Source organism: Salvelinus fontinalis, chromosome 21 (genome assembly GCF_029448725.1).
Source record: "Salvelinus fontinalis isolate EN_2023a chromosome 21, ASM2944872v1, whole genome shotgun sequence".
Lineage (NCBI taxonomy): Eukaryota > Metazoa > Chordata > Actinopteri > Salmoniformes > Salmonidae > Salvelinus > Salvelinus fontinalis.
In genome coordinates, this window is record NC_074685.1 from 48,950,670 (window position 1) to 48,976,675 (window position 26,006).

At 46.0% G+C, this 26,006-nt stretch overlaps 1 protein-coding gene across 5 annotated transcripts in view; it reads left to right on the plus strand.

Annotated features, from left to right (window-relative positions):
* The window catches only part of LOC129819054 (ras-specific guanine nucleotide-releasing factor RalGPS1-like), a 273,360-nt gene that overhangs the window by 66,271 nt on the left and 181,083 nt on the right, over positions 1–26,006 (plus strand). For all 5 annotated transcript variants that reach the window (XM_055875573.1, XM_055875575.1, XM_055875572.1 and 2 more), the window contains 3 exons: positions 84–134; positions 14,122–14,205; positions 24,767–24,856. In XM_055875573.1, the coding sequence (XP_055731548.1) occupies positions 84–134; positions 14,122–14,205; positions 24,767–24,856 (225 nt within the window). The remainder of the gene's footprint in view (positions 1–83; positions 135–14,121; positions 14,206–24,766; positions 24,857–26,006) is intronic.

The window sequence follows — 26,006 nt, forward strand, 5'->3', positions numbered from 1 at the left end:
AGCCATTTACTCTAGACTCTAGACATGCATTACTCTTCTATATATTGGAAGGTTGAATATATTTTTTTTTCTTGTTATTTTAGGGTCAAATCACATTGATGGACGCTCCAGTATTCAAAGCGATCCATCCAGAGGTAAGAGAAAAACACTGTTTCCTGAACTCCGTGTTATTGGAGAGGATGCTCAAAAGGACCAAAGCATACCTTGACTTAAAGACGCGTGTGTGTGTGTGTGTGTGTGTGTGTGTGTGTGTGTGTGTGTGTGTGTGTGTGTGTGTGTGTGTGTGTGTGTGTGTGTGTGTGTGTGTGTGTGTGTGTGTGTGTGTGTGTGTGTGTGTGTGTGTGTGTGTGTGCGTGTTCGTCCACAATGAGATGCATGATTTGAATGGTGAACGGAGGTTCAGCTGTTGTAAATGGAAAATGTCTGATCCAGACCTGTTTTACAGGTGTCTGTTTCATGTCATTAATAAATAATGCTAGATGCTCCACTACTTAGCCATCTTGTATTTTCTTAGGGCCCCCCCCTCATGAGTTCAGATTGTGTGCCCCCCCCACCCCGCATCTGATTCCCATCCCTGGTCTAACTGAAGGTTCGACGTCATGTTGATGAGAAGCATCATATTATTACATTACTTCTACTTGATGAGAGTCATATTAGGGGATTCACTGTGTATCACTGCATGACAGACAACCTCGGACCCCCCCCCCACACCCCCCACCCCATTGACGCTGATGATGCACTGTATTCCGTGTTGCAGCAAGTTATTTGATGTCTGTGTGATAAAGTCCAAGGCACTGGGCAATCAAACTATTACCCTTCAGCAGACATGGTGTCAGAAGGGTGGCGTGGCAATGAAGATAACATATATGCAGTCGATAGTTGGATCGTGGGCGGAAATAAAACACTCATTTGGAAACCAGTACATTTTCCGAACATGATTGTGTTCCGTTTTGCCAAGGCAGGGCCGATCTGAGAGAACTCCTCCATCCTGACCTTGCGCAAACAAGTTCCCTTCGTACGTCTGTGAAAATCCAGAAAAGGCTCGGTGTACGTGAGAAGAGCCTGGAGCGCACCAAGGTTCCAGGCAGCCCTAAACGTCTGAAGTGTAAAGTGCGTGACGGCTCTGGGTATCGTTAATGAGTAACAGTCACCAATGCGGGAAAAAAAACGGGCCTAGTTTCACTAATCAAATCCTTTGTTCCCATCCAACTCTTCTCGTCTGAGCAGGCCTTTTTTTAAATAGGAGTGCAGAGGTTTATGCTGTTCTCATGAGTCAAGGCGAGGCGTTTTAATTGGAGCCAGTGCCTTGGTTATGCTCAAGATGCTAGAATTGCTGACAACTCCTCCAGTGAGATTCAAACACCTGCTCTTTGCCAATGCATAAACATTCAAAGACAAAACATATTAAAACCATCGTAATGGTGAAATTAATACTACCTTTATTTATTTGGACGTGGACAATGTACAACAACAAAAAAAAGCATACATAGAGGTGCACCTAATGTCCTGTACATCTGCAGTCCGTGGGCAGGTGAGCATAGAAACATCTACAAAACGACCTTCAAAATAGACAATAGAGGTAACAACTGATTTTGTTTACCACTTCAGTCCTCCTAAGATTAAAATGAAGCTAGTTTTACAGTTTGTGTTTAAGTTGCCCCTGATTGAAACGTTATCCATATCAGTGTCACTTGTAGCGTGGATTCCACTTGACGGGGATAGTAGGATGTGTACAGCTCCTCAGTATTTGACATTTAGCTGTTTAGATGGAATAACCGCCTCACTCCATTTCTGAAGTGTCTAAAACTATATATTTAAAAAAAGAGAATTGGGCAGAGGGCAATGCGGAGTGTGACTCTGCATATCAACAAGACGTGATTATATTTTCCCCATCCCCTTGACAACTGTCTTCTTTTATAACGTCAGTTATTTGGAAAGAAAGTAGAGATTCCTTGGTGTAGACGAAAAATATAGTGGCCTGGCAATGTTTAATCAGACTACCTGGCAGCATTTCACAGATTACGTGTCTACGCTGTTTGGAGGAACAACATGACATGTCAGGGTCAGTTGATATCTGTAGATCGTGTACAAATGAGAGAGGGTCAAAGGCAATTCTGGCAATTATTTAAACGCCCAGTTAAGACTAACCTCCCTGATGGATTTTGGCCTTGTGAACAAGACTCTAAATCCCACCTCAACACAGCCCTGAGGTGGTTTTTTTCTCCAAATAGAACGATTTGTTTGGGAGAAACGTGGCAAAGGACTTTAAAACGTATTCTGCTCCAAAGAATCAACAGTTTGCCGTCCAATTAAGAAGGATGATATTTAACACTGGAAAAATCGGGTAATTAAAGAGTATCAATTTCCCAGCAGCCTAAACTCTAACAAGCCTGACTATTCTAACACCATAATAGGTACCAGACACCTTTGGGTTTCTCTATCTGAAATGGAAAAAAAATTGACTTAGTAGCCTAGTTTAAACACAGATTTGAACTAAAATAAGATTTTATGAACTTAATAAATGTAGGCAAAGTCTTTACTTGAGTGAAAATGAACTCCACTCGCTGACTACTGCCCTTCTAATGCTTGTTTTTTTATTGTTTTAATTGTAGTCACCTTAACTGCCTCAGCCCGAGGGACTGTTAATATACCTTTGGCCCTAAAAATAATTTAAGCTGTAAAATTATGCCCAGGTTCAAATAATTAGTTGCTGGAAACCATTGCAGCCGGCTATCATGTTTTCCTATGGGGTAATGGATTGGAATATGTATGTCTGTGGACCCCAAGAAGAGTAGCTGCTGCTTCAGCAACAGTTACTGGCGATCCAAATAAAATACTAAATGCATTGTTTTTTTGTTGTTCAGGAATGTAGATATGTACATATACTGTAGATAGGAATAAAGTGACTAGGCAACAGGATAGATAATTAACAGTAACAGCAGTGTATGTGATGAGTCAAGAGAGTTAGTGCAAAAAGGGTCAATGTAGGTAGCTATTTGTTTAACTATTGAACTAACTATTTAGCAGTCGTGTGGCTTTGGGGTAGAAGCTGTTCAGGGTCCTGTTGGTTCCAGACTTGGTGCATTGGTACCGCTTGCCTTGGGGTAGCAAAGAGAACAGTCTGTGACTTGGTTGGCTGGAGTCTTTGACAATTTATAAGGCTTTCCTCTGACACCGCCTGGTATAGAGGTCCTGCATGGCAGGGAGTTAGGCCCCAGTGACGTACTGAGCCGTACGCACTACCCTACCCTCTGTAAGCACCTTGTTGTCGGATGCCAAGCTGTTGCCGTACCAGGTGGTGATGCAGCCAGTGAAGATCTCAATGGCGCAGCCGTGTAACTTTTTGAGGATCTGAGAGCCCATGCCAAATCTTTTCAGCCTCCTGAGGGGGAAGAGGCGTTGTCTTGCCTTGTTCACGACTGAGTTAGTGTGTGTCTGTGGGGACCATGATAATTCCTTAGTCATGTGGATACCGAGGAACTTGACGCTTTCGACCCGCTTCACGGGTAAATGTCAATGTGCATGGGGCTTTCTCGGCCCTTCGTCTCCTGTAGTCCATGATCAGCTCCTTTGTCTTGCTGATGTTAAGGGAGAGGTTGTTGTTCTGGCACCACACTGCCAGGTCTCTGACCTCCCTATAGGCTATCTCATCGTCGTCGGTGATCAGGAAATCCGCCGTCGTGTCAATACGTAATGATGGTGTTGGAGTCGTGCGCAGCCACACAGTCAGGAGGTGAACAGGGAGTACAGGAGGGGACTAAGCATGAACCTCTGATGGGCCAGTGTGGTGTATGTTTTGTTGCTTACCCTCCCCACTGGCGGCGGCCCGTCAGGAAGCCCAGGATCCAGTTGAAAGGGAGGTATTTAGTCCCAGGGTCCTTCACTTAGTGATGAGCTTGGAGGGCACTATGGTGTTGAACGCTGAGCTGTAGTCAATGAACAGCATTCTCACACAGGTGTTCCTTTTGTCCAGATGGTAGAGGGCAGTGAGGAGTGCAATAGAGATTGCGTCATCTGTGGATCTGTTGTGGTGTTATGGGAATTGGAGTGTGTCCAGGGTGTCTGGGATGATGGTGTTGATGTGAGCCATAACCAGCCTTTCATAACTACAGATGTAAGCGCTACGGGGAGATTAGTCATTTATACTGGGTTACGTTGGCGTTCTTGGGCAATATAGTGATCTGCTTGAAACATGTAGGTATTACTCCACAATCCTGGAATTGGAATTTTGGTTTACTTCCTGAAATGGAATTGACCCCAACTCTGTCGAATGGTGAATCCCATGAGTGTAGTGGCCGCCGTGCAGCCGAGTGTAGTGGCCGCCGTGCAGCCGAGTGTAGTGGCCGCCGTGCAGCCAGAGGGTAGTGGCCGCCGTGCAGCCAGAGGGTAGTGGCCGCCGTGCAGCCAGAGGGTAGTGGCCGCCGTGCAGCCAGAGGGTAGTGGCCGCCGTGCAGCCAGAGGGTAGTGGCCGCCGTGCAGCCAGAGGGTAGTGGCCGCCGTGCAGCCAGAGGGTAGTGGCCGCCGTGCAGCCAGAGGGTAGTGGCCGCCGTGCAGCCAGAGGGTAGTGGCCGCCGTGCAGCCAGAGGGTAGTGGCCGCCGTGCAGCCAGAGGGTAGTGGCCGCCGTGCAGCCAGAGGGTAGTGGCCGCCGTGCAGCCAGAGGGTAGTGGCCGCCGTGCAGCCAGAGGGTAGTGGCCGCCGTGCAGCCAGAGGGTAGTGGCCGCCGTGCAGCCAGAGGGTAGTGGCCGCCGTGCAGCCAGAGGGTAGTGGCCGCCGTGCAGCCAGAGGGTAGTGGCCGCCGTGCAGCCAGAGGGTAGTGGCCGCCGTGCAGCCAGAGGGTAGTGGCCGCCGTGCAGCCAGAGGGTAGTGGCCGCCGTGCAGCCAGAGGGTAGTGGCCGCCGTGCAGCCAGAGGGTAGTGGCCGCCGTGCAGCCAGAGGGTAGTGGCCGCCGTGCAGCCAGAGGGTAGTGGCCGCCGTGCAGCCCGAGGGTAGTGGCCGCCGTGCAGCCCGAGGGTAGTGGCCGCCGTGCAGCCCGAGTGTAGTGGCCGCCGTGCAGCCCGAGTGTAGTGGCCGCCGTGCAGCCCGAGTGTAGTGGCCGCCGTGCAGCCCGAGTGTAGTGGCCGCCGTGCAGCCCGAGTGTAGTGGCCGCCGTGCAGCCCGAGTGTAGTGGCCGCCGTGCAGCCCGAGTGTAGTGGCCGCCGTGCAGCCCGAGTGTAGTGGCCGCCGTGCAGCCCGAGTGTAGTGGCCGCCGTGCAGCCCGAGTGACGTGGCCGCCGTGCAGCCCGAGTGACGTGGCCGCCGTGCAGCCCGAGTGACGTGGCCGCCGTGCAGCCCGAGTGACGTGGCCGCCGTGCAGCCCGAGTGACGTGGCCGCCGTGCAGCCCGAGTGACGTGGCCGCCGTGCAGCCCGAGTGACGTGGCCGCCGTGCAGCCCGAGTGACGTGGCCGCCGTGCAGCCCGAGTGACGTGGCCGCCGTGCAGCCCGAGTGACGTGGCCGCCGTGCAGCCCGAGTGACGTGGCCGCCGTGCAGCCCGAGTGACGTGGCCGCCGTGCAGCCCGAGTGACGTGGCCGCCGTGCAGCCCGAGTGACGTGGCCGCCGTGCAGCCCGAGTGACGTGGCCGCCGTGCAGCCCGAGTGACGTGGCCGGCCGTGCAGCCCGAGTGACGTGGCCGGCCGTGCAGCCCGAGTGACGTGGCCGGCCGTGCAGCCCGAGTGACGTGGCCGGCCGTGCAGCCCGAGTGACGTGGCCGGCCGTGCAGCCCGAGTGACGTGGCCGGCCGTGCAGCCCGAGTGACGTGGCCGGCCGTGCAGCCCGAGTGACGTGGCCGGCCGTGCAGCCCGAGTGACGTGGCCGGCCGTGCAGCCCGAGTGACGTGGCCGGCCGTGCAGCCCGAGTGACGTGGCCGGCCGTGCAGCCCGAGTGACGTGGCCGGCCGTGCAGCCCGAGTGACGTGGCCGGCCGTGCAGCCCGAGTGACGTGGCCGGCCGTGCAGCCCGAGTGACGTGGCCGGCCGTGCAGCCCGAGTGACGTGGCCGGCCGTGCAGCCCGAGTGACGTGGCCGGCCGTGCAGCCCGAGTGACGTGGCCGGCCGTGCAGCCCGAGTGACGTGGCCGGCCGTGCAGCCCGAGTGACGTGGCCGGCCGTGCAGCCCGAGTGACGTGGCCGGCCGTGCAGCCCGAGTGACGTGGCCGGCCGTGCAGCCCGAGTGACGTGGCCGGCCGTGCAGCCCGAGTGACGTGGCCGGCCGTGCAGCCCGAGTGACGTGGCCGGCCGTGCAGCCCGAGTGACGTGGCCGGCCGTGCAGCCCGAGTGACGTGGCCGGCCGTGCAGCCCGAGTGACGTGGCCGGCCGTGCAGCCCGAGTGACGTGGCCGGCCGTGCAGCCCGAGTGACGTGGCCGGCCGTGCAGCCCGAGTGACGTGGCCGGCCGTGCAGCCCGAGTGACGTGGCCGGCCGTGCAGCCCGAGTGACGTGGCCGGCCGTGCAGCCCGAGTGACGTGGCCGGCCGTGCAGCCCGAGTGACGTGGCCGGCCGTGCAGCCCGAGTGACGTGGCCGGCCGTGCAGCCCGAGTGACGTGGCCGGCCGTGCAGCCCGAGTGACGTGGCCGGCCGTGCAGCCCGAGTGACGTGGCCGGCCGTGCAGCCCGAGTGACGTGGCCGCCGTGCAGCCCGAGTGAAGTACACATTTTTCTGGTATACTATATGAAACTGTATCAACAGGTAGTAGAGAATTCTCCTTCATGGATCTGAATTCTGACCTGCATCTTTCCCTCTCCCTTTTAGACGAATGGCAAGGACTGCTCGTCATGTGTGTTGTATTTAGCAACACTTTAAAGACTATGACAGATTATTTTTTATACACAAATATTGCTTGGATGACATTGCACATTACCCAATTGAATAAATAATAAACAGATAGTGTGTCTAGATGCTGTGAAACGACACCATAAATCACTGCTGTGTAATATACTGGCACAGTGTACAGTAAAACTCAATAGCCCTGAAATGGCGTCATATTTTTATGTCTGGCGATAGTTTGCGAAGCGTTGATGTAAGCACTTGTCAGATACTGTACATGTCTGGTTTATTAGTGACCGCAGGGATGATGCAATTCAGCAGTTTCCTCACTCCCGTCTTTCCTCAGAAGGAACAAACCTATTGTACCTGTTAACATTTTGTTTTCACATTTTGTGAAACTGACATGAAATAGGAAATGAAATATACATTCTATGAACGTGAACGCGTCATGCAACATAATGTACTAGTCACTCCTTTTCAATAGACACACACACATACACTCACTCACTCACTCACTCACTCACTCACTCACTCACTCACTCACTCACTCCAGTGGTCCCTCTCCAATTACTTCGTAACCTACTGACTCCGTTGGTACTTCCTTCGTTTATACAGGTGTAAAGTGGGAAGTTTACGTCACCTAGGATTTTCAGTTTTCCCGAAACTGCTTTCGACTGCTCATGCAGTAATCTGTTTATTTTAGATGTATCTAACTTGATGCCTAAATGCTAAAATTATTTCAAGATGTATAAATATTAACTGGTGCCCATTTATCTTAAAAAAAAAAATACAAAAATAAAAGTGAACACATTACCAGCCTTTCTTCACAGCTGCTTAGGGCATCACCCTTCTGGAAGTCAGCTCAGAACTTTGTAGGTTTTGAGCAAATTCACAAGGCAACATCTGTTAACCTAATGCTGTCATGGCAACAGTGATTTGAGAGACTGAAGATCATTTTGAGTCCTAGGGGTTATAAAGTACCACTGAAGAGAGTTTAACCTTGTCAACATTGACTGACTGACTGTCACTAGTTTTCTACCTTTTTTTTTTGTTTGTTGATATTTCAGACCTGTGGAACAAAACATTGATTTCTTGTAGTAGATCAAGATATTTCAATTCAAGGTCTGTATGAGAATCATGCCATTTTTGCATGCACAGCCATAATACCTTTCTTTAATTGAGCCGTGTAGAAGATACTCAAGTAGCAACAAAGCAATGGAAAACTAAATAAATAAATATATCTCTTCACAGCAGCAATATATTAGATGAAACTAGAATAGAAGTCCTCTGAAAGCTTTGCTGCCTATCCACACCCTGTCATTGTTTGGGTGCTGTATATCCAAGTGGTTGTTTTTAATGTATAGCAATTTGTTAGATGACTTAATTTAGACATTAGGAATCTTCCACATTGTTATGGTGAAATATTCACATTTTTATTGTGCTTCGTTTTAGTCCATCTTTGTCACCGTAGGTGTAAACTATTGTATTACTTCCTACTCCCCTGCAAACAATGATGTACTCAGGGTGTGAGAAATTCCTTTTTGTAGACTGACTTTTTGTTTTGGTCATGTTGACTGGCCTTCAGCAGTACCAAGTGATGGTGCGGGGAAGGACTCTGTTTATACAGAGTGGGTGGTTTATGTCAGTGTTCCCCTTGCACCGGGAGGGTGGTCTTGGGCCCTGGTCATACAGCCAGCCACCTGCCAACCCTCTGACCACCAAGCAACTGGCTGTAGAGACGATTTACTGTATGTTGTGGACGGAAAAGGGAGTATTGATGAGTTGGTTTTTCCTCTCGTGCATCACGGTGAATACTGGAAACGCTTTCTCAACTTGACATGTTTCGCCAGGTCAAGTCTCTTGAATCTGAGATGTCTAAAGTAAAGGGCAAAGATGCCATAGGGAGTCTTGTTCTTTGTTGATGAAAAACGGATATGAGCTATAGAAAGGCAGAATGTAAGTCTTCACATATAGAACACATTGGTGCATGCATTTACAATGGCTCCACATGTTGTCCAACCCCTTCGCAGTAAGAGCACTCTGTGACAGAGAATCCACCCTCTACTTCCTGTTAACAGTACAGTAAACGTGGCTTAAATACAGAAGTGGTTATTTTCTCTCATGGCCACTTCCTACCCTTTGTTGCTTTCTTTCTTTCCTTCTTTCTTTCTACACGGAAAAGTGAGTTTTAAGAGCACAACTCAGCCAGTGTGGTAAGTTTTGAGGTGAGACGTCTCCAGCCTATGGCTTTACCCACATGGCAACGGTCCCGACAAGAGTTAAGAAAACCTGCTGATTCAGGGGGGAAAGAGTTGTAACTTATAAATCTGCTCCCCATACGGCATGTCCTATAAAGTCAGAAGAATTGATGGAGGTGGAAAGTCTATATAAATATGATATTATTTTTTTTTAAACCTGAGAGATCAGACATCACAAGGCAGCGAGCGGAATTTCCCATAAAGGAAAGGAGTTCACTGTTAAATCGTGCCGTCTCCTCCCAACATGGGAGCCTTCTGAATGTTCCAGGACTTGGAATGAGATTAATGAAAGAGGTGGGAGATTCCCACCAAATGCATGGGTGGTGATGGGAGGGGGTGGGATGAGGTAGTGTGTCTGTGTGAAAACCTGCATCATAATCTGGAACTGGAATGTATTTTTTTTGCGAACACCTTTTTTTTGTTATTTTTTGTGTGAAGAATTACTTTGTACAGGAGCTTTTGTCTCAGCTGTCTTGTTTTTGAAAAAGCAGATGAGGATGTGTGATAAATGTCTGCCTTTTTACTACAGCTGCTAGCTGGGATTGTGTGTACATTTTGACTATCTCTTGTAAAGGCCCAATGTAATTTAAGAAACCGTTTGACAGTGTGAATCTATGGCCACTGTTCTAATTTAAATAATCTGAGCATAAATTGCTGCGCTCCCTGTTGCTCATTTTATTAGCACCCCCTACTTCCCATACCATAGTTTGAAACATTTTCCTACTTCCTAGACACTGTATACACTATACCTCGATAATAAAAGAAGTGTAGAAAATTCCTATACCTGGGTATTGTCTGGAGTGCAGTTAAAGGGGAGTTTGAGGGAGAGGCCTCCTGTTGAACGGGAGCGTGAGGCCTCCTGTTGAACGGGAGCGTGAGGCCTCCTGTTGAACGGGAGCGTGAGGCCTCCTGTTGAACGGGAGCGTGAGGCCTCCTGTTGAACGGGAGCGTGAGGCCTCCTGTTGAACGGGAGCGTGAGGCCTCCTGTTGAACGGGAGCGTGAGGCCTCCTGTTGAACGGGAGCGTGAGGCCTCCTGTTGAACGGGAGCGTGAGGCCTCCTGTTGAACGGGAGCGTGAGGCCTCCTGTTGAACGGGAGCGTGAGGCCTCCTGTTGAACGGGAGCGTGAGGCCTCCTGTTGAACGGGAGCGTGAGGCCTCCTGTTGAACGGGAGCGTGAGGCCTCCTGTTGAACGGGAGCGTGAGGCCTCCTGTTGAACGGGAGCGTGAGGCCTCCTGTTGAACGGGAGCGTGAGGCCTCCTGTTGAACGGGAGCGTGAGGCCTCCTGTTGAAGGGGAGCGTGAGGCCTCCTGTTGAAGGGGAGCGTGAGGCCTCCTGTTGAAGGGGAGCGTGAGGCCTCCTGTTGAAGGGGAGCGTGAGGCCTCCTGTTGAAGGGGAGCGTGAGGCCTCCTGTTGAAGGGGAGCGTGAGGCCTCCTGTTGAAGGGGAGCGTGAGGCCTCCTGTTGAAGGGGAGCGTGAGGCCTCCTGTTGAAGGGGAGCGTGAGGCCTCCTGTTGAAGGGGAGCGTGAGGCCTCCTGTTGAAGGGGAGCGTGAGGCCTCCTGTTGAAGGGGAGCGTGAGGCCTCCTGTTGAAGGGGAGGGAGAGGCCTCCTGTTAAAGGGGGGCGCGAGGCCTCCTGTTGAAGGGGAGCGCGAGGCCTCGTGTTGAAGGGGAGCGCGAGGCCTCGTGTTGAAGGGGAGCGCGAGGCCTCGTGTTGAAGGGGAGCGCGAGGCCTCGTGTTGAAGGGGAGCGCGAGGCCTCGTGTTGAAGGGGAGCGCGAGGCCTCGTGTTGAAGGGGAGCGCGAGGCCTCGTGTTGAAGGGGAGCGCGAGGCCTCGTGTTGAAGGGGAGCGTAAGGGAGAGGCCTCCTGTTAAGTATCACAATCCCGGGCAGTATCACAACCGGTCGTGATTGGGAGTTCCATAGGATGCCGCACAATTGTCCCAGCATCGTCTGAGTTAGTGGAGGGTTTGGCTGAGGGTGCTTTACTTGGCTCATTGCGCTTTAGCGACTCCTTGTGGCGAGCCAGGCGCCTGCAGGCTGATTTCAGTTGTCAGTTGAACTGTGTTTCCTCCGACACACTGGTGCTCCTGGCTTCCGGGTTAAGCGGGCAGGTGTTAAGAAGCGCGGTTTGGCGGGTCACGTTTCGGAGGACGCATGATTCGACCTTCGCCTCCCGAACCGGATGGGGAGTTGCAGCGATGAGACGAGAGAAATTAAGGAGGAAAACGGCGTAAAAATTTGAAAATAAAGCAGCACTTTGTGTGAATGTCCTGAAGACCATAACCTTGGTGATCCTCCTGTTTTCTGTAATTAGCTGTGAGCTCCAGCTGCTGTTTATCAGCTGTTCCTAACACCAACCTGGAGAGGCCCTCAGGCCCCAGTGTATATAAGTGGGTTTATTTAACCGTTGCCTCTTCTTGATTGGTTGAATTCTTAAAGGATCTTGGCTCAATGGTTTCTCATCGCAAACCAAGGGGAAAATGTGATAAAATATATATATATATATATATATATATATATATATATATATATATATATATATATATATATATATATATATATATATATATATATAAAAAACTCCCCAGACTTCCTCTATACAGCCTTGTGGGACACGGTTATGTCCTTTATTTTTCCAGAGGAACATCATTTGGCTTACCGTCTCCCTGCAGACTTGCTTGCCTGTGATATCGGAACATCTGTTAAAATATATGGTGGAAAGAAAGGACAGAGTGTATTGAGGTGGAACTATCGAGTTGCGGTGCGCTTGGAAGACTTCTGTTTATGGTTTGTTTTTTGTCATTGCAAGTAATGCAATGTGACAGTCCATAAGTGTCAGTGATATGAATTCATTAATTCTAGTTTTGGGCATCTTCATTCTTGTAAAGTGAATATCAAATAAAAGCTTCATCTTCTCACTGCCACCAAATGGCATGTATTTATATTTCTGTTAATGAAAATAATCAATGTGAATTAAGTATAGGGTGCCGTCTTTCGGATGGGACGTTAAACGGGTGTCCTGACTCTCTGAGGTCATTAAAGATCCCATGGCACTTATCGTAAGAGTAGGGGTGTTAACCCCGGTGTCCTGGCTAAATTCCCAATCTGGCCTTCAAACCATCATGGTCACCTAATAATCCCCAGTTTACAATTGGCTCATTCATCCCCCTCCTCTCCCCTGTAACTATTCCCCAGGTCGTTGCTGCAAATGAGAACGTGTTCTCAGTCAACTTACCTGGTAAAATAACGGTAAAATAAATAAATAAAATAAAAATTGGTGCGTAACAAGAATTGAAACTAGATCATGTATTCAAAGCTGTGGGGGAAAACTAACATATTTATTAAGTCGATGTGCATACAAGTGACTTTTCAGTTCTTCACGTAACTAAAGATCACGCCCTTACAAGGCTTTGTTGTCCTCTTCAGAAAGTTTCCAACTGATTTGTGCAATTTAGCATGACATCTCTATGAACCTTGAAATGAATTACCCTCGTTGTTCTCATGTAGTTTCTTATACAGAGCCTTCAGAAACTATTCACACCCCTTGACTTTTTCCACATTTTTGTTGTTACAAAGTGGGATTAAAATGGATTTAATTGTTTGTTTTTTGTCAACGACGTACACAAAATACTCATGTCAAAGTGGAAGACTAATATATCTTGATTAGATATGTATTGGCTCAAAGGGTTGAATACATGTTACAATCAGCTTTGGCAGCGATTACAGCTGATTTGTTTTTCTGGGTAATTCCTGAAGAGCTTTGTACACCTGGATTGTACAATATTTGCACATGTATAATTGTTTTAATTGTTCAAGCTCTGTCAAGTTGGTTGTTAATCATTGCTAGACAGCCATTTTCAGGTCTTGCCATAGATTTTCGAGCAGATTTCAGCTAAAACTGTAACTAGGCCACCCAGGAACATTCATTGTCGTCTTGGTAAGCAACTTCAGTATATATTTGGCCTTATGTTTTAGGTTATTGTCCTGCTGAAAGGTACATTCATCTCCCAGTGTCTGATGGAAAGCAGACTGAACCAGGATTTCCTATAGGATTTTGCCTATGCTTAGCTCTATTCCGTTTCTTTTTTATCCTGAAAAACAGTCCTTAACGATTACAAGCATACCCATAACATGATGCAGCCACCACTATGCTTGACAATATGAAGAGTGGTACTCAGTGATGTTGGATTTGCACCAAACATAACACTTTGTATTCACGACATAAAGCTAATTTCTTTGTCACATTTTTTGCAGTTTTACTTTAGTGCCTTATTGCAAATAGGATGCATGTTTTGAGATATTTGCTCAAACGGATATTCAATGTCTTTTTTTTCTACCAATAGGTGTTCTTCTTTGCGAGGCATTGCATAACCTCCCCGGTCTTTTTGGTTGAATCTGGTTTGAAATTCACTGCTAGACTGAGTTACCTTACTGAGGTACATAGATGAGGTAGTCATTCAAAAATCATGTTAAACACTATTATTAATATTGAGTCCATGCAACTTATTATGTGACTTGTTAAGCATATTTTTACTCCTGAACTTTGACTTGCCATAACAAAGGGGATGAATACTTATGGACTCATTTTCATCTTTTAGTTTTTATTAATTTGTAACAATAAAATAAAAATAAAAATATTTCCACTTTGGCATTATTGTGTGTTGGTGTAACAGTATAACTTCCGTCCCTCTCCTCGCCGCTACCTGGGCTCGAACCAGGGAACCTCTGCACACATCAACAACAGCCACCCTCAGCATCGTTACCCATCGCGCCACAAAAGCCACGGCCCTTGCAGAGCAAGGGGAACAACTACTTCAACGTCTCAGAGCGAGTGACGTCACCGATTTGAAACGCTATTAGCGCGCACCCCGCAAACTAGCTAGCCATTTCACATCGGTTACATAGGCCAATGCCAACAAATCTCAATTTAATCCAATTTGTAACATACTTTTTTTTGGGGGGGGGGGGGGGGTTGTGAATACTTCTAAAGGCACTTTAGCTCCACCATTGTTCATTGTTGAGTTAGCCATCACATTGATTGTGTGTGTTGTTGTTGTGTTGCAGGAGCTGGCTAGCTGTGGATGGAACAGGAAGGAGAAACACCGGCTGGCGCCCAACGTGGTAGCCTTCACACGGAGGTTCAACCAGGTGAGTCCTTCAACAATTCTTATAAAGAGACGTTTCTATGTTCAATCATAGGGTCACAAATACATTCACATCATAGACCGGAATGTTTAGGTTTATATTATGGAATATAACAGAGTAGCTAGGTTTATATCATGGTTTCCTGAGTTGTAGTGGGAGGACCACACACCATGTTGGTTATTATAGCAATATTTGCACTTAATTTAACTGAGTTTTAACTGAGTCCTTCAAAACCCATTTGTTTACATTATGTTTCAGGGTTAGGGGTCAGTTCAGTTTTTGTTCTTCCTGTTCATTTCCTGAATTCACCAATTGAAATGTGGTTTTGTCACATGATCTATTTTATAAAAGAATAGCATACAAAAGGTTGTTCATTCATACATTTCTGGTGGTTTTTTTCTTCATGTTTTTTTTTCTTCAGAACTTGGTTGCATGATTTGTCTTTTATAAAAACTTGATACTATTTAACCTTTGTTCCTCAGGAACTTGTAGAGGAAGAAGAAAATGAGATCTGTTTATCTTTCTATGTCTAGAGAAAACCCCTAAGGAGAAATTAATTGAGGTGCAGAGCAGTGGGGCCTACCTTCTCTCATTACTCCCTTGATGACATATCTCTTCACCTCCTCTTCTCCCACCTCCCTAATCCCATGGGTATCACTAGACTAAAATGAAACCAGACATCATTTGGTTTACCCTCATCATCGTCGGTAGAGGGATGATAACCTTAATAGGTGTTTGGTAATGGAATACACTTATTCCGTGACCTGCTCTTCTTTTCACTTCGTAGGGCATGATTCAAACCACCCCGTAGCAAAGCATTTTCAGACGTGATAGACAATTCAAATACATAAAATGTTAAACCACAGACGACAGACGCATATACCAAATTTGCCCGAGGATACATACACAAAGAAGTCAAGAGACTTGTTTTCCTTGTGGTCCTTTTTTTTAAATGAGATTTGAAGTCTTCCGATTTTATGTTTTTCTTTTACGCTTTTCCGTCACAAAATGGCCGGGCTTCAAAGCTTTGCATCGAAGGCATTACCGTGGTACGCTCTCACCTCTGTTTCTGTGTGTCATTGGCTCCCACTTGGTCCTGTCTGTTGGGCTCATACCCTCTGCAGCTTCGATCTCAACTGATCTCAAACTGTGCTCCACTGGTGACGTCTATGCCATTAAACTATTATCGGCCTCACGGGCGTTGGCTCCCTAACAGGAAACACAGGGTGGTAATAGTATTAGCCGATCTCACGGGCGTTGGCTCCCTAACAGGAAACACAGGGTGGAAGTACTATTAGCCAATCTCACGGGCGTTGGCTCCCTAACAGGAAACACAGGGTGGAAATACTATTAGCCGATCTCACAGGCGTTGGCTCCCTAACAGGAAACACAGGGTGGTAATAGTATTAGCCGATCTCACGGGCGTTGGCTCCCTAACAGGAAACACAGGGTGGAAGTACTATTAGCCAATCTCACGGGCGTTGGCTCCCTAACAGGAAACACAGGGTGGAAATACTATTAGCCGATCTCACAGGCGTTGGCTCCCTAACAGGAAACACAGGGTGGAAATACTATTAGCCCATCTCACGGGCGCTGCCTCCCTAACAGGAAACACAAGGTGGAAATACTATTAGCCCATCTCACGGGCGTTGGCTCCCTAACAGGAAACACAGGGTGGAAATACTATTAGCCGATCTCACGGGCGTTGGCTCCCTAACAGGAAACACAGGGTGGAAATACTATTAGCCCATCTCACAGGCGTTGGCTCCCTAACAGGAAACACAGGGTGGAAATACTATTAGCCGATCTCACGGGCGTTGGCTCCCTAACAGGAAACACAGGGTGGAAATACTATTAGCCCATCTCACGGGCGCTTTGCCAGCTTGTTTCCCTTTCTCCCTTTCTTTGTCCCCGTCCAACTCCACCCCCTTTTGTCTTATCTCTGTCTTTATTGGCAGTCGGAGGGTACAGGTATAGAAAGAAATAAAGACATTGATTTCATTTGAAACCCTGGTTGTAATCTAAAGCGAACTTTGGTTTGAATGGAATCTTTTTTTAATGTGAGGACGGACACTGCGTAGTCCGAGCGACTCTGACGATGACATTCCTCAGCGACTGCCGATCCTGCTGGACACAGCTCTTAAACAGGGGCTGTTAATTATCCCCGTGTTGGGGCTCATGGACCCATAACATACTCATGGTGACAGCCCTGTAGACAGCTCCCTACTCAGTGATCTACTGGAAATAGACTGGTCCATTCACACACTGTTATTTTGGTACAGGTACAAGGATTTTGTAGAACGTCCATACTTATTTGCGGGCAGTTGGAACTAAAAAAAGACACACTCTGAGCATATTCCATTTTCTTTTGTCTTCCCCTGGAAGGCATTGTACAGTCCAAGGCAAGACGTGCAATTGCATTAATGCCAAAATACAGTTATTGACGGTAGTTTAATTGCTGTAATTGGCCTGTTTTAATCTCACACATTTCTAACTTTAATGCTATTCCTTTGTTTTCAGTTACGTAAGTACGAATGTAATTGTCTCAAATGAGAAGTTATGTTCATTTTCCCAGTCCTCATTTTTGCTAAGTGCAATTTAGAAGCACATACTTGGATTGCTGATATTTTGCCATTTACGTTTATGATCTATTTATAATGGAAACATTTTTTACCATTTCAGCCAAGTCATAACTAGAAACAGATCGGGCGCACTTTGAAATAAATCCTGTTTTCCCCAACACCTCATTTTTTGCCAAAAATGGAAGTGCTGAGTTAACTTAACTTAAATGTCCATATTTAGACTTAAATGACCAGTCTCTTAGCTGGTGGTTGGGTCTGTTTTTATGACACAATTAGGCCAAACATGACTAGCTGGCTCCATGGTTCTGGAAAGATGGCCACACATGTAAAGGAAGGTTGGGTGCTTTTTGAAGGGTCACCTGCGCACAACCGCCATAGGCCAGAGAGAAAGAGGTCCTCTGAAAGATCCCAATGACCCCTCCAGCTTCCTTTTTACATCCTTGTCCATCGAAGGACATCTGGGGACTGTTTCATGAACATGTAGGGTATCTGGGATTCTCTCTTGGATTCCTGTAAACACTTGAGATGTTGAATGTTGCATGAGCGCTGAAGCAGGATCTGTCACGCCACTGAAGCATAATCAGCAGAATGGTTCAAACCAATCATGCAACTTTTTTTTTATTTTTTATAGTATCTTGGATACGGGAGAAACAGGATGTAGACTTTTAGTCGCTGATTGGCGAGAAATTCAAAACCTTTTTAAACGGTAAGTTCCCTATTTAGGGGACTTTAAGCAGTTCTGGACCATTTCCGACCGACATTCTTGTGTACAGTGTGCTCCGTGAACGGCACAACATCAATTGCTGTGAACTCTGTTAACGCACTGGTTGTCCCGCTTGTCCCAACACGTTACGTTTTCTGGCCTATCCAAACAAAGGATCGATTTCCTCTGCCTGTGAACTTCGCAGCTCCGCTTACAATACGGCATATGAAGTGGAGGAGCCTAGCGATTGCGGCAAAGCAGCATCGTCTTGTTGTGAAGTTCGCAGATGGATTTCAAAATAATTTTGTAGAATTGAAACAAGACCTCTTGGTCACAGAGGGAAGAAATCACTTGGTGCTTAAAGATGAAGTTGTGATAGGTAATAAGCATTACTATGCGTTGTTTATGGCCCTCGTGATAATTACTTTCGCGTATGTCTATTGAGGTGGAAATCTACATTTTTGGCATTCAATTTAGCAGGTTTAAAGGAGGTTTTCCTTTTCGCTGTAGTGTTGCACACAACGAATGTGTTTTGATTACGGCTTGAGAAATGGTAGGTTTGCTATATCCCTCACCAAATGTCCTGAGGGGGGGGGGGGCAGTTATTTCACAACAGACAGAACCATCATTGTGATGCTATTGGTCCTGGCCATGTTGCTGGACTCGTTAAGATATGGGTTTGTGTTAACAACTTGTTCTTTTGTATAATATGTATAAAAAAATTATAATTTCAGATTGATCCCGTGTAGCATTACCATGTGTTGATGTCTGTTTCATTTTGGTTCCATTCTCCTCTGCGGGTTCATTTCGTGGGAGCATTTTAGCTGGGATGAAGCCATAGTTAGAAAGGAGACATCGCTCAAAGATGCTCCAAGGAGTGGAGTGATATCAGCCATGTTATTGACTTCAATTGTTCTACTGATACCTTACTGTAGGTTTATGTTGACCTAAGGAGGGAATGATTGATGACACTGTGGGATTACACTGAGCTTCTTTTTTAAGTGTTTCTTGGCCTCAGCTGAGATAAAAATGCCATGTCGCCATAGTGTCGCCATAGTGTCGCCATAGTGTCGCCATAGTGTCGCCATAGTGTCGCCATAGTGTTGTCATAGCGAGTGTTGATTCTATTTAATTATCCCTTCCATCACATGATCAACCTCAGAACTCTCTCTGTCCCCCTCTCTCTCTCTCTTTCTCTTTATCTCTGTCTCTCTTTATCTCTGTCTCTCTCATTATCTCTCTCTCTTTATCTCTCTCTTTATCTCTGTCTCTCTCTTTTTCTCTCTCTCTCTCTCTCTCTCTCGTTATCTCTCTCTCTCTCTCTCTCTCTCTCTCTCTCTCTCTCTCTCTCTCTCTCTCTCTCTCTCTCTCTCTCTCTCTCTCTCTCTCTCTCTCTCTCTCTCGTTATCTCTCTCTCACACACACTCACAACTCTCCACTTCCACTCTAGAACTTGTGGGGGTTCCCTGGCAGGTGGAGAGCTTTGAGCCGCAGTAGCCGGCCACAACATTCACGGAAAGAATGATGATGATACTGTTAAGGGGGGGATACTCTCCAAGTTGCATATCAGTTTCCCCGTTCTCTCCGCCACTCCTTCTAAAGGCCCTGTTGCAGAACCATAGCTAATTCCTCATAGGTACCCAGGATACAGGGAGCCCTGGTGCCCTTAGAGCTTAGCGAGGGATTAGACCCCATCCAACACTCAACGTCTCTGGCGCCGCCTCAAAGGGCTTTCGGATAAGTGTCTCTCGTTAGCTCATGAGCAATGGACCAGTTTGTGTCAAATGGCAATGGTAGAAAGCAGCACAGTGGATGATGTAATGAGTCTTTCAACTTGGTGCCTTTTTAAAAATATATCTTTTTTAAGGCCCCTCCTGATCCAAGCACATTGCTCTCGTATCCATCTTAAGGATTTCCACAAGGCCTAGTTTGAAAGGTGTAACATTCAGATCAGTCCCGTCCTCAAGCCAGAGGTTTAGCTCATTGCAGGTTGCCCATTTGAAAAGGACGTTTTAGACTGACCACCACCAGACCTTCATTGTGATGCTAATTTAGGTGAATTCTCTCTTTAAAAGTGTCCCTTTGACATCAATGCATTACTAAGTGAACATTTTACCTAAATCGAAGTTAGGATTTACAGCTGAATCAAGGTGAATGAAGAGCATTGAACAGGTTCCCAAATCCCTGACCGTAGGCCACGGAACAGTGCCAGTTAAATGACCTAACATCTACTCCGATCAGACTTGTACTTACTGTGCTTCGAAGCTGGAGCTCAGACATGGCTAGAGTTTAAATTTCAAAACATAATATTTTATGACTTGAAACATCATCTGGCCTTTGCCCTGAGCCTGCCTTCGATGTTAAAAGACAAGTTCACTTTTTTTTTTTTTTTAAACCCAATCTGTGTTTTGGGATGTAAATAGCATGTTATGGAAGTGTCCAGACCCTTTTTTGTGACATTTCACTTACCCCACCAGCGATAGACTTCCTCATACTCGTTCTGCATTTACAGGGGCACAGAACAAAACATGAAAAAAGGCCCCAAAAACACAGAAATACGTCCTTTTAGATGTTGGACATGAAATTGTGTCATTCCAAACTTTATCCGCAACGTTACATTCCAGTTTGTTGGAATTGAGCAATACTTTTACGTGTGGATGCTACACAGAGAAGTATTATTAAGGATTCCCATTTAGCTGTTGCCAAGGCAGCAGCTACTCTTCCTGGGGTTTATTATGGATTCCCATTTAGCTGTTGCCAAGGCAGCAGCTAGTCTTCCTGGGGTTTATTATGGATTCCCATTTACCTGTTGCCAAGGCAGCAGCTACTCTTCCTGGGGTTTATTATGGATCCCCCATTAGCTGTTGCCAAGGCAGCAGCTACTCTTCCTGGGGTTTATTATGGATCCACCATTTAGCTGTTGCCAAGGCAGCAGCTACTCTTCCTGGGGTTTATTATGGATCCCCCATTACCTGTTGCCAAGGCAGCAGCTACTCTTCCTGGGGTTTATTATGGATCCCCCATTAGCTGTTGCCAAGGCAGCAGCTACTCTTCCTGGGGTTTATTATGGATCCCCCATTAGCTGTTGCCAAGGCAGCAGCTACTCTTCCTGGGGTTTATTATGGATCCTCATTTAGCTGTTGCCAAGGCAGCAGCTACTCTTCCTGGGATCCAGCAACATTAAGGCAGTTATATACAATTTAAAATATTACAGGAGATTACATTTCATAAAACTTTATCCAATATATTTAGTGGAATAGTGGCCTGAGGGAACACACTATCACATACACTACCGTTCAAATGCACAAGGGAGCAAGAGGACAAGTACATTAGTGTGTCTAGTTTGAGAAACAGACGCCTCACAAGTCCTCAACAGGCAGCTTCATTAAATAGTCCCCGCAAAACACCAGTCTCAACGTCAACAGTGAAGAGGCGACTCCGGGATGCTGGCCTTCTAGGCAGAGTTTCTCTGTCCCGTCTCAACGTCAACAGTGAGGAGGCGACTCCGGGATGCTGGCCTTCTAGGCAGAGTTCCTCTGTCCAGTGTCTGTGTTCTTTTTCCCAACTTAATCTTTTATTTTTATTGACCAGTCTGAGATATGGCTTTTTCTTTGCTTCTCTGCCTAGAAGGCCAGCATCCCGGAGTCGCCTCTTCACTGTAGAATTTTGCCTATGCTTAGCTCTATTCCGTTTCTTTTTATCCTGAAAAACTCCCTAGTCCTTGCTGATGGCAAGCATACACAAAACATGATGCAGCTACCACCATGCTTGAAAATATGAAGAGTGGTACTCAGTCATGTGTTGTTGGATTTGCCCCAAACATAACGTTTTGTATTCAGGACATAAAGTACATTTCTTTGCCACATTTTTAGCAGTTTGACTTTTGTGTCTTTTTGCAAACAGGATGAATGTTTTGCAGTATTCTTCTGTACAGGCTTCCTTTTAACTCTGTTATTTATGTTAGTAGAGAGAGTCACTACAATTGTGTTGATCCATCCTCAGTTAACTGTTTTAAAGTCACCATTGGTGTCATGGTGAAATCCATGAGCGGGTTCTTTCCTCTCCGGCAACTGTGGTGACTGGGTGTATTGATACACCATCCAAAGTGTAATTAATAACTCCACCATGCTCAAAGGGATATTCAATGTCTGCTTTTTAAAATCTACTAATAGGTGCCCTTATTTGTGAGGCATTGGAATACCTCCCTGGTCGAATCTGTGTTTGAAATTCCCTGCTAGACTGATGGACCTTACCTGTATGTGTGGGGTGAGATGAGGTAGTCATTTAAAAAAATCATGTTAAACACTATTATTGCACACAGAATCAATACTACTTATTATTTGAGTTTTTAAGCACGTTTTACTCTTAAACTTATTTAGGCTTGCTATAACAAAGAAGTTGAATACTTATTGACTCAAAGACATTTCAACTTTCCATTTTTTATTAATTTTGTAAAAAATTCGAACATAATTCCGCTTTTACGTTATTGGGTATTGTGTGTAGGCCAGTGACACAAAATCTCAATCAATTTATAATTCAGGCTGTAACACCACAAAATGTTGAAAAAGTCGAGGGGTGTGAGTAGTTTCTGAAAGGCACTGTAATGTAATAACATGAACATAATTGTGGTGAGGTGATATTGATCTCTCCCGGTTTCCGCTGTGACAGTAATGATGTTGGTTTGAGAGGATCCTCAGTGATTTGCTGATGTTATGTGTGTCCCAGGAGAACTACCTCATCTTCAGTTGGAATGGCTGAAGACCAAAACATTTCTGAGAGCCTGGTTTTAAAATGTTGTTTTATCAATGAACAGTGGATAGTTAAAATGTTTGTCATTTTTTTTTTGCTGATGCATTGTGGGACTTTACTGTTTCTTTTATCAATGAACAGTGGATAGTTAAAATGTTTGTCTTGTCGATGAATAGTTCGAGGTACATTTAAAAAAACTTTTTTTTTTTACTGATGCATTGTGGGACTTTAATGTTTCTTTTATCAATGAATAGTGGGTAGTTAAAGGCTAAGTGGGTAAACAGACATTGTAGTGAGATTTCTCTTTCATATTTGACTATGGTTTGAAGTAATCCACTGCACAGTGGAAGTCTCGGCTGATGCCTGGGCAGTTTTAACATGGCAAAGTATCTAGACACAGGTTTCCTTCTCTTATACCATAACAAATTGTATATTACTGTATCACTGCATCTTGATAGGTTGACCTTCGTAGGTACACGATCACGTAGTCTGCTTCACGTTGTGTTGTGTGGTGCACCCAGCATCGGTTCCACCCATGAGCCGTACGTATAGTATACATGAGGGTTAAGTTCACCATGTTTGCAAGCAGACAAACGTTCAATCGTGTTTGAGGCTAATTCACCTTCAGACCGTGAACTACTTGCACGGGCCCTATAACCATTCAAAGATTTAGAGGGAAAACACCCTGTTTCTGGATCCCAGTTGTGGAGGTTCTGTTTACTGTGATTAGGATCATGGCACATGTTTACAGTGCAGCTTGTTTACTGTGATTAGGATCATGGCACATGTTTACAGTGCAGCTTGTTTACTGTGATTAGGATCATGGCACATGTTTACAGTGCAGCTTGTTTACTGTGATTAGGATCATGGCACATGTTTACAGTGCAGCTTGTTTACTGTGATTAGGATCATGGCACATGTTTACAGTGCAGCTTGTTTACTGTGATTAGGATCATGGCACATGTTTACAGTGCAGCTTGTTTACTGCCAGATTGAAAAGGTATACAGTACTTACAGTGCATAGGATCCCTCAGGGCTCCTATTCAGGGCTATAGATGGGCCCTTCCAGGGCTCCTATTCAGGGCTATAGACGGGCCCATTCTAGGGCTAGTATCTGAGAAAAGCATTGGAGCTAGAACAAGCCCCTGGGGGACCCGGCAGGAAATATGTCAAGATGGTTGTCTGTCAAATGGAGGCTTCCCACGCTTACAGGTGGAAGTCCCAGGATCTGGCGTAATGGTGTTCACTGTAGGATCTCAGGTTTACCCTGTGGTATCTGTTTCCTCCAGAGCTGTTACAGTAAATCTGACATAGGCCAGAACCAGAAGATTATAGCAGGGTATCTTCCTGTCAAAAACCTAAACCTGTCGTAACAGAAAGGAACTGCCCAGTCAGAATCAGACAGCAGTTCCTGTCACGGTGTTAGCCAGTTGAGCTGCGTTACAAGCAAAGTAAATTTATATTTTCCAGTGAAAACTAAAAAGCAGCGCTTTTGCCCTCACATGATAAAGGAATTAGCCTTCTGGCATAATAAAACTGTCAGATGTAGGTGAAAAGGGCAAGTTGTTGTCAAGAACGATTTGGATTCATCGTGCGTCTCTCCTTGTGTTCTCATGTTCACACGGGTGAAATAACTCTTTGGTTTCCAGAAAGCCGTCATCTACAGTACACACACACACACACAATACCACTGCAAATACCCTTTGTTAAACTCATTTGGGGTTTGGGAGGCTCTGCCAAGCTAAGCCCATGTGGATGGCACACAGTGTTTGCTGCACAATTACAGTCAAGGAAACCAAATGGCTTTTAATGGGTTTGCCATGTCTAGTGTTATTGTGGGTTTTGCTTCAGATTTTCTTCCCATTTTTTATTTAAAAAAATTTGTGGGTAAATTCAGAAATGAGTTCTCCTTAAGCTAGTGGTTTTTGTCAATTGAATTTCCCTCCAGGCCTCTAAGGAGATTCATTGGCCAGACCTTGTAGGGGTTATGGGCTTGGTTGAGCGTCCCCTGTGTTGCCCATTTCTGACAAGACATGCACAGCCTCCAGCTGCTATTGCTTTTAATGGCAAAGTTAGCCATGAGTGACTACTGCTCACTAATCACAGTGTTAAGTGAGTGATTCTCACTAGTGCCTCTAATCTGATCACCCACAATGGCTATGGAGAGTTAATAAACTGTTGAACGGCATTTATTTTTTTGCAGTGTACGTCTAATGACTTGGGGAACAGTGTAGAGGTAGGCATATTCATTCCTGGTTGGTCCTCGGGGTCTGCGTACCCCCCCTTCCCCTCCCGCTAGACTAACTACTAATTTACCAATCTAAAAATGGGCATAATTTGTCTATTTTTCTATAATAATGGTATGGGAGTAATGGTTGTCTCATTTGAAAAGAATACCATCCTGTTTCATCCTGCTGTCATGAGTCGGTAATGTGATCGCAGCATTAGACTGATGTCTACATTGTATGTGTCTTTAAATACTGTTCTCCATATGTATACTCAGTAATTATGTACTTCTTGTTTTTTGCAGGTTAGCTTTTGGCTGGTGAGAGAAATTTTGACTGCCCAGACACTGAAGATCCGAGCAGAAATACTGAGCCATTTTGTTAAAATAGCCAAGGTGAGTTCACTCCATCAGACCACTTGGCCACTGAGAATATTGGTTCTAGGATGAATGAGAAAATTAACCACACTGTTCGACTCCAGCAACACAGTCAAACACTCAAATCTTCCTAGTATCCTCTGCTTATTGACCAGTGGGAGGGCTGCTCAACGAAATACACACACAATAATTGTCACACAAAGTACAGATTTTAAAAGAATACACTGAATAACAACACAGAAATGTAAACATGAGGAACCTGCCCTACGTCCACACTGGTGTGAATATTCCTTCCTTTGGAGCCATACTAGTCAGTCAGTTTTATTGAGGAAACGTCCCATCATCGCCTGCTGTTCCTTAACGCATGGCAAAATGTTGTTGTTGCAATCCAGGGGTTCTCCTGGCACAGACGCTACAAACCAACCCTTGGAGTAATACCTCCAATGGCCACTAGGCCTCGAGGTTCACACCAATACTGCTGTCCCTATGGACCCTTGTTCACTCGGAGCTCCCCTCCGTTCACCATCATTTAATTCATTCCAACACTGCCTGCATGTCTCGCACTCAAACCCTAAAAGTAGATTTGAGTAGATCTCCCACCCCCCACACATACACAGTTAATCTAATACTATACACAGATTCAGTTTGATTAGTTCACCGTCAACTGAACATGTAGTAACTACGTTTTCAAGCGTATTGAGGGTAGTTAGCTGAAGTACTATGTCAACAGTTGACAGCGTATTGAGGGTAGTTAGCTGAAGTACTATGTCAACAGTTGACAGCGTATTGAGGGTAGTTAGCTAAAGTACTATGTCAACAGTTTACAGCGTATTGAGGGTAGTTAGCTAAAGTACTATGTCAACAGTTTACAGCGTATTGAGGGTAGTTAGCTGAAGTACTATGTCAACAGTTGACAGCGTATTGAGGGTAGTTAGCTAAAGTACTTTGTCAACAGTTGACAGCGTATTGAGGGTAGTTAGCTAAAGTACTTTGTCAACAGTTTACAGCGTATTGAGGGTAGTTAGCTAAAGTACTTTGTCAACAGTTTACAGCGTATTGAGGGTAGTTAGCTAAAGTACTTTGTCAACAGTTTACAGCGTCTTGAGGGTAGTTAGCTAAAGTACTTTGTCAACAGTTTACAGCGTATTGAGGGTAGTTAGCTAAAGTA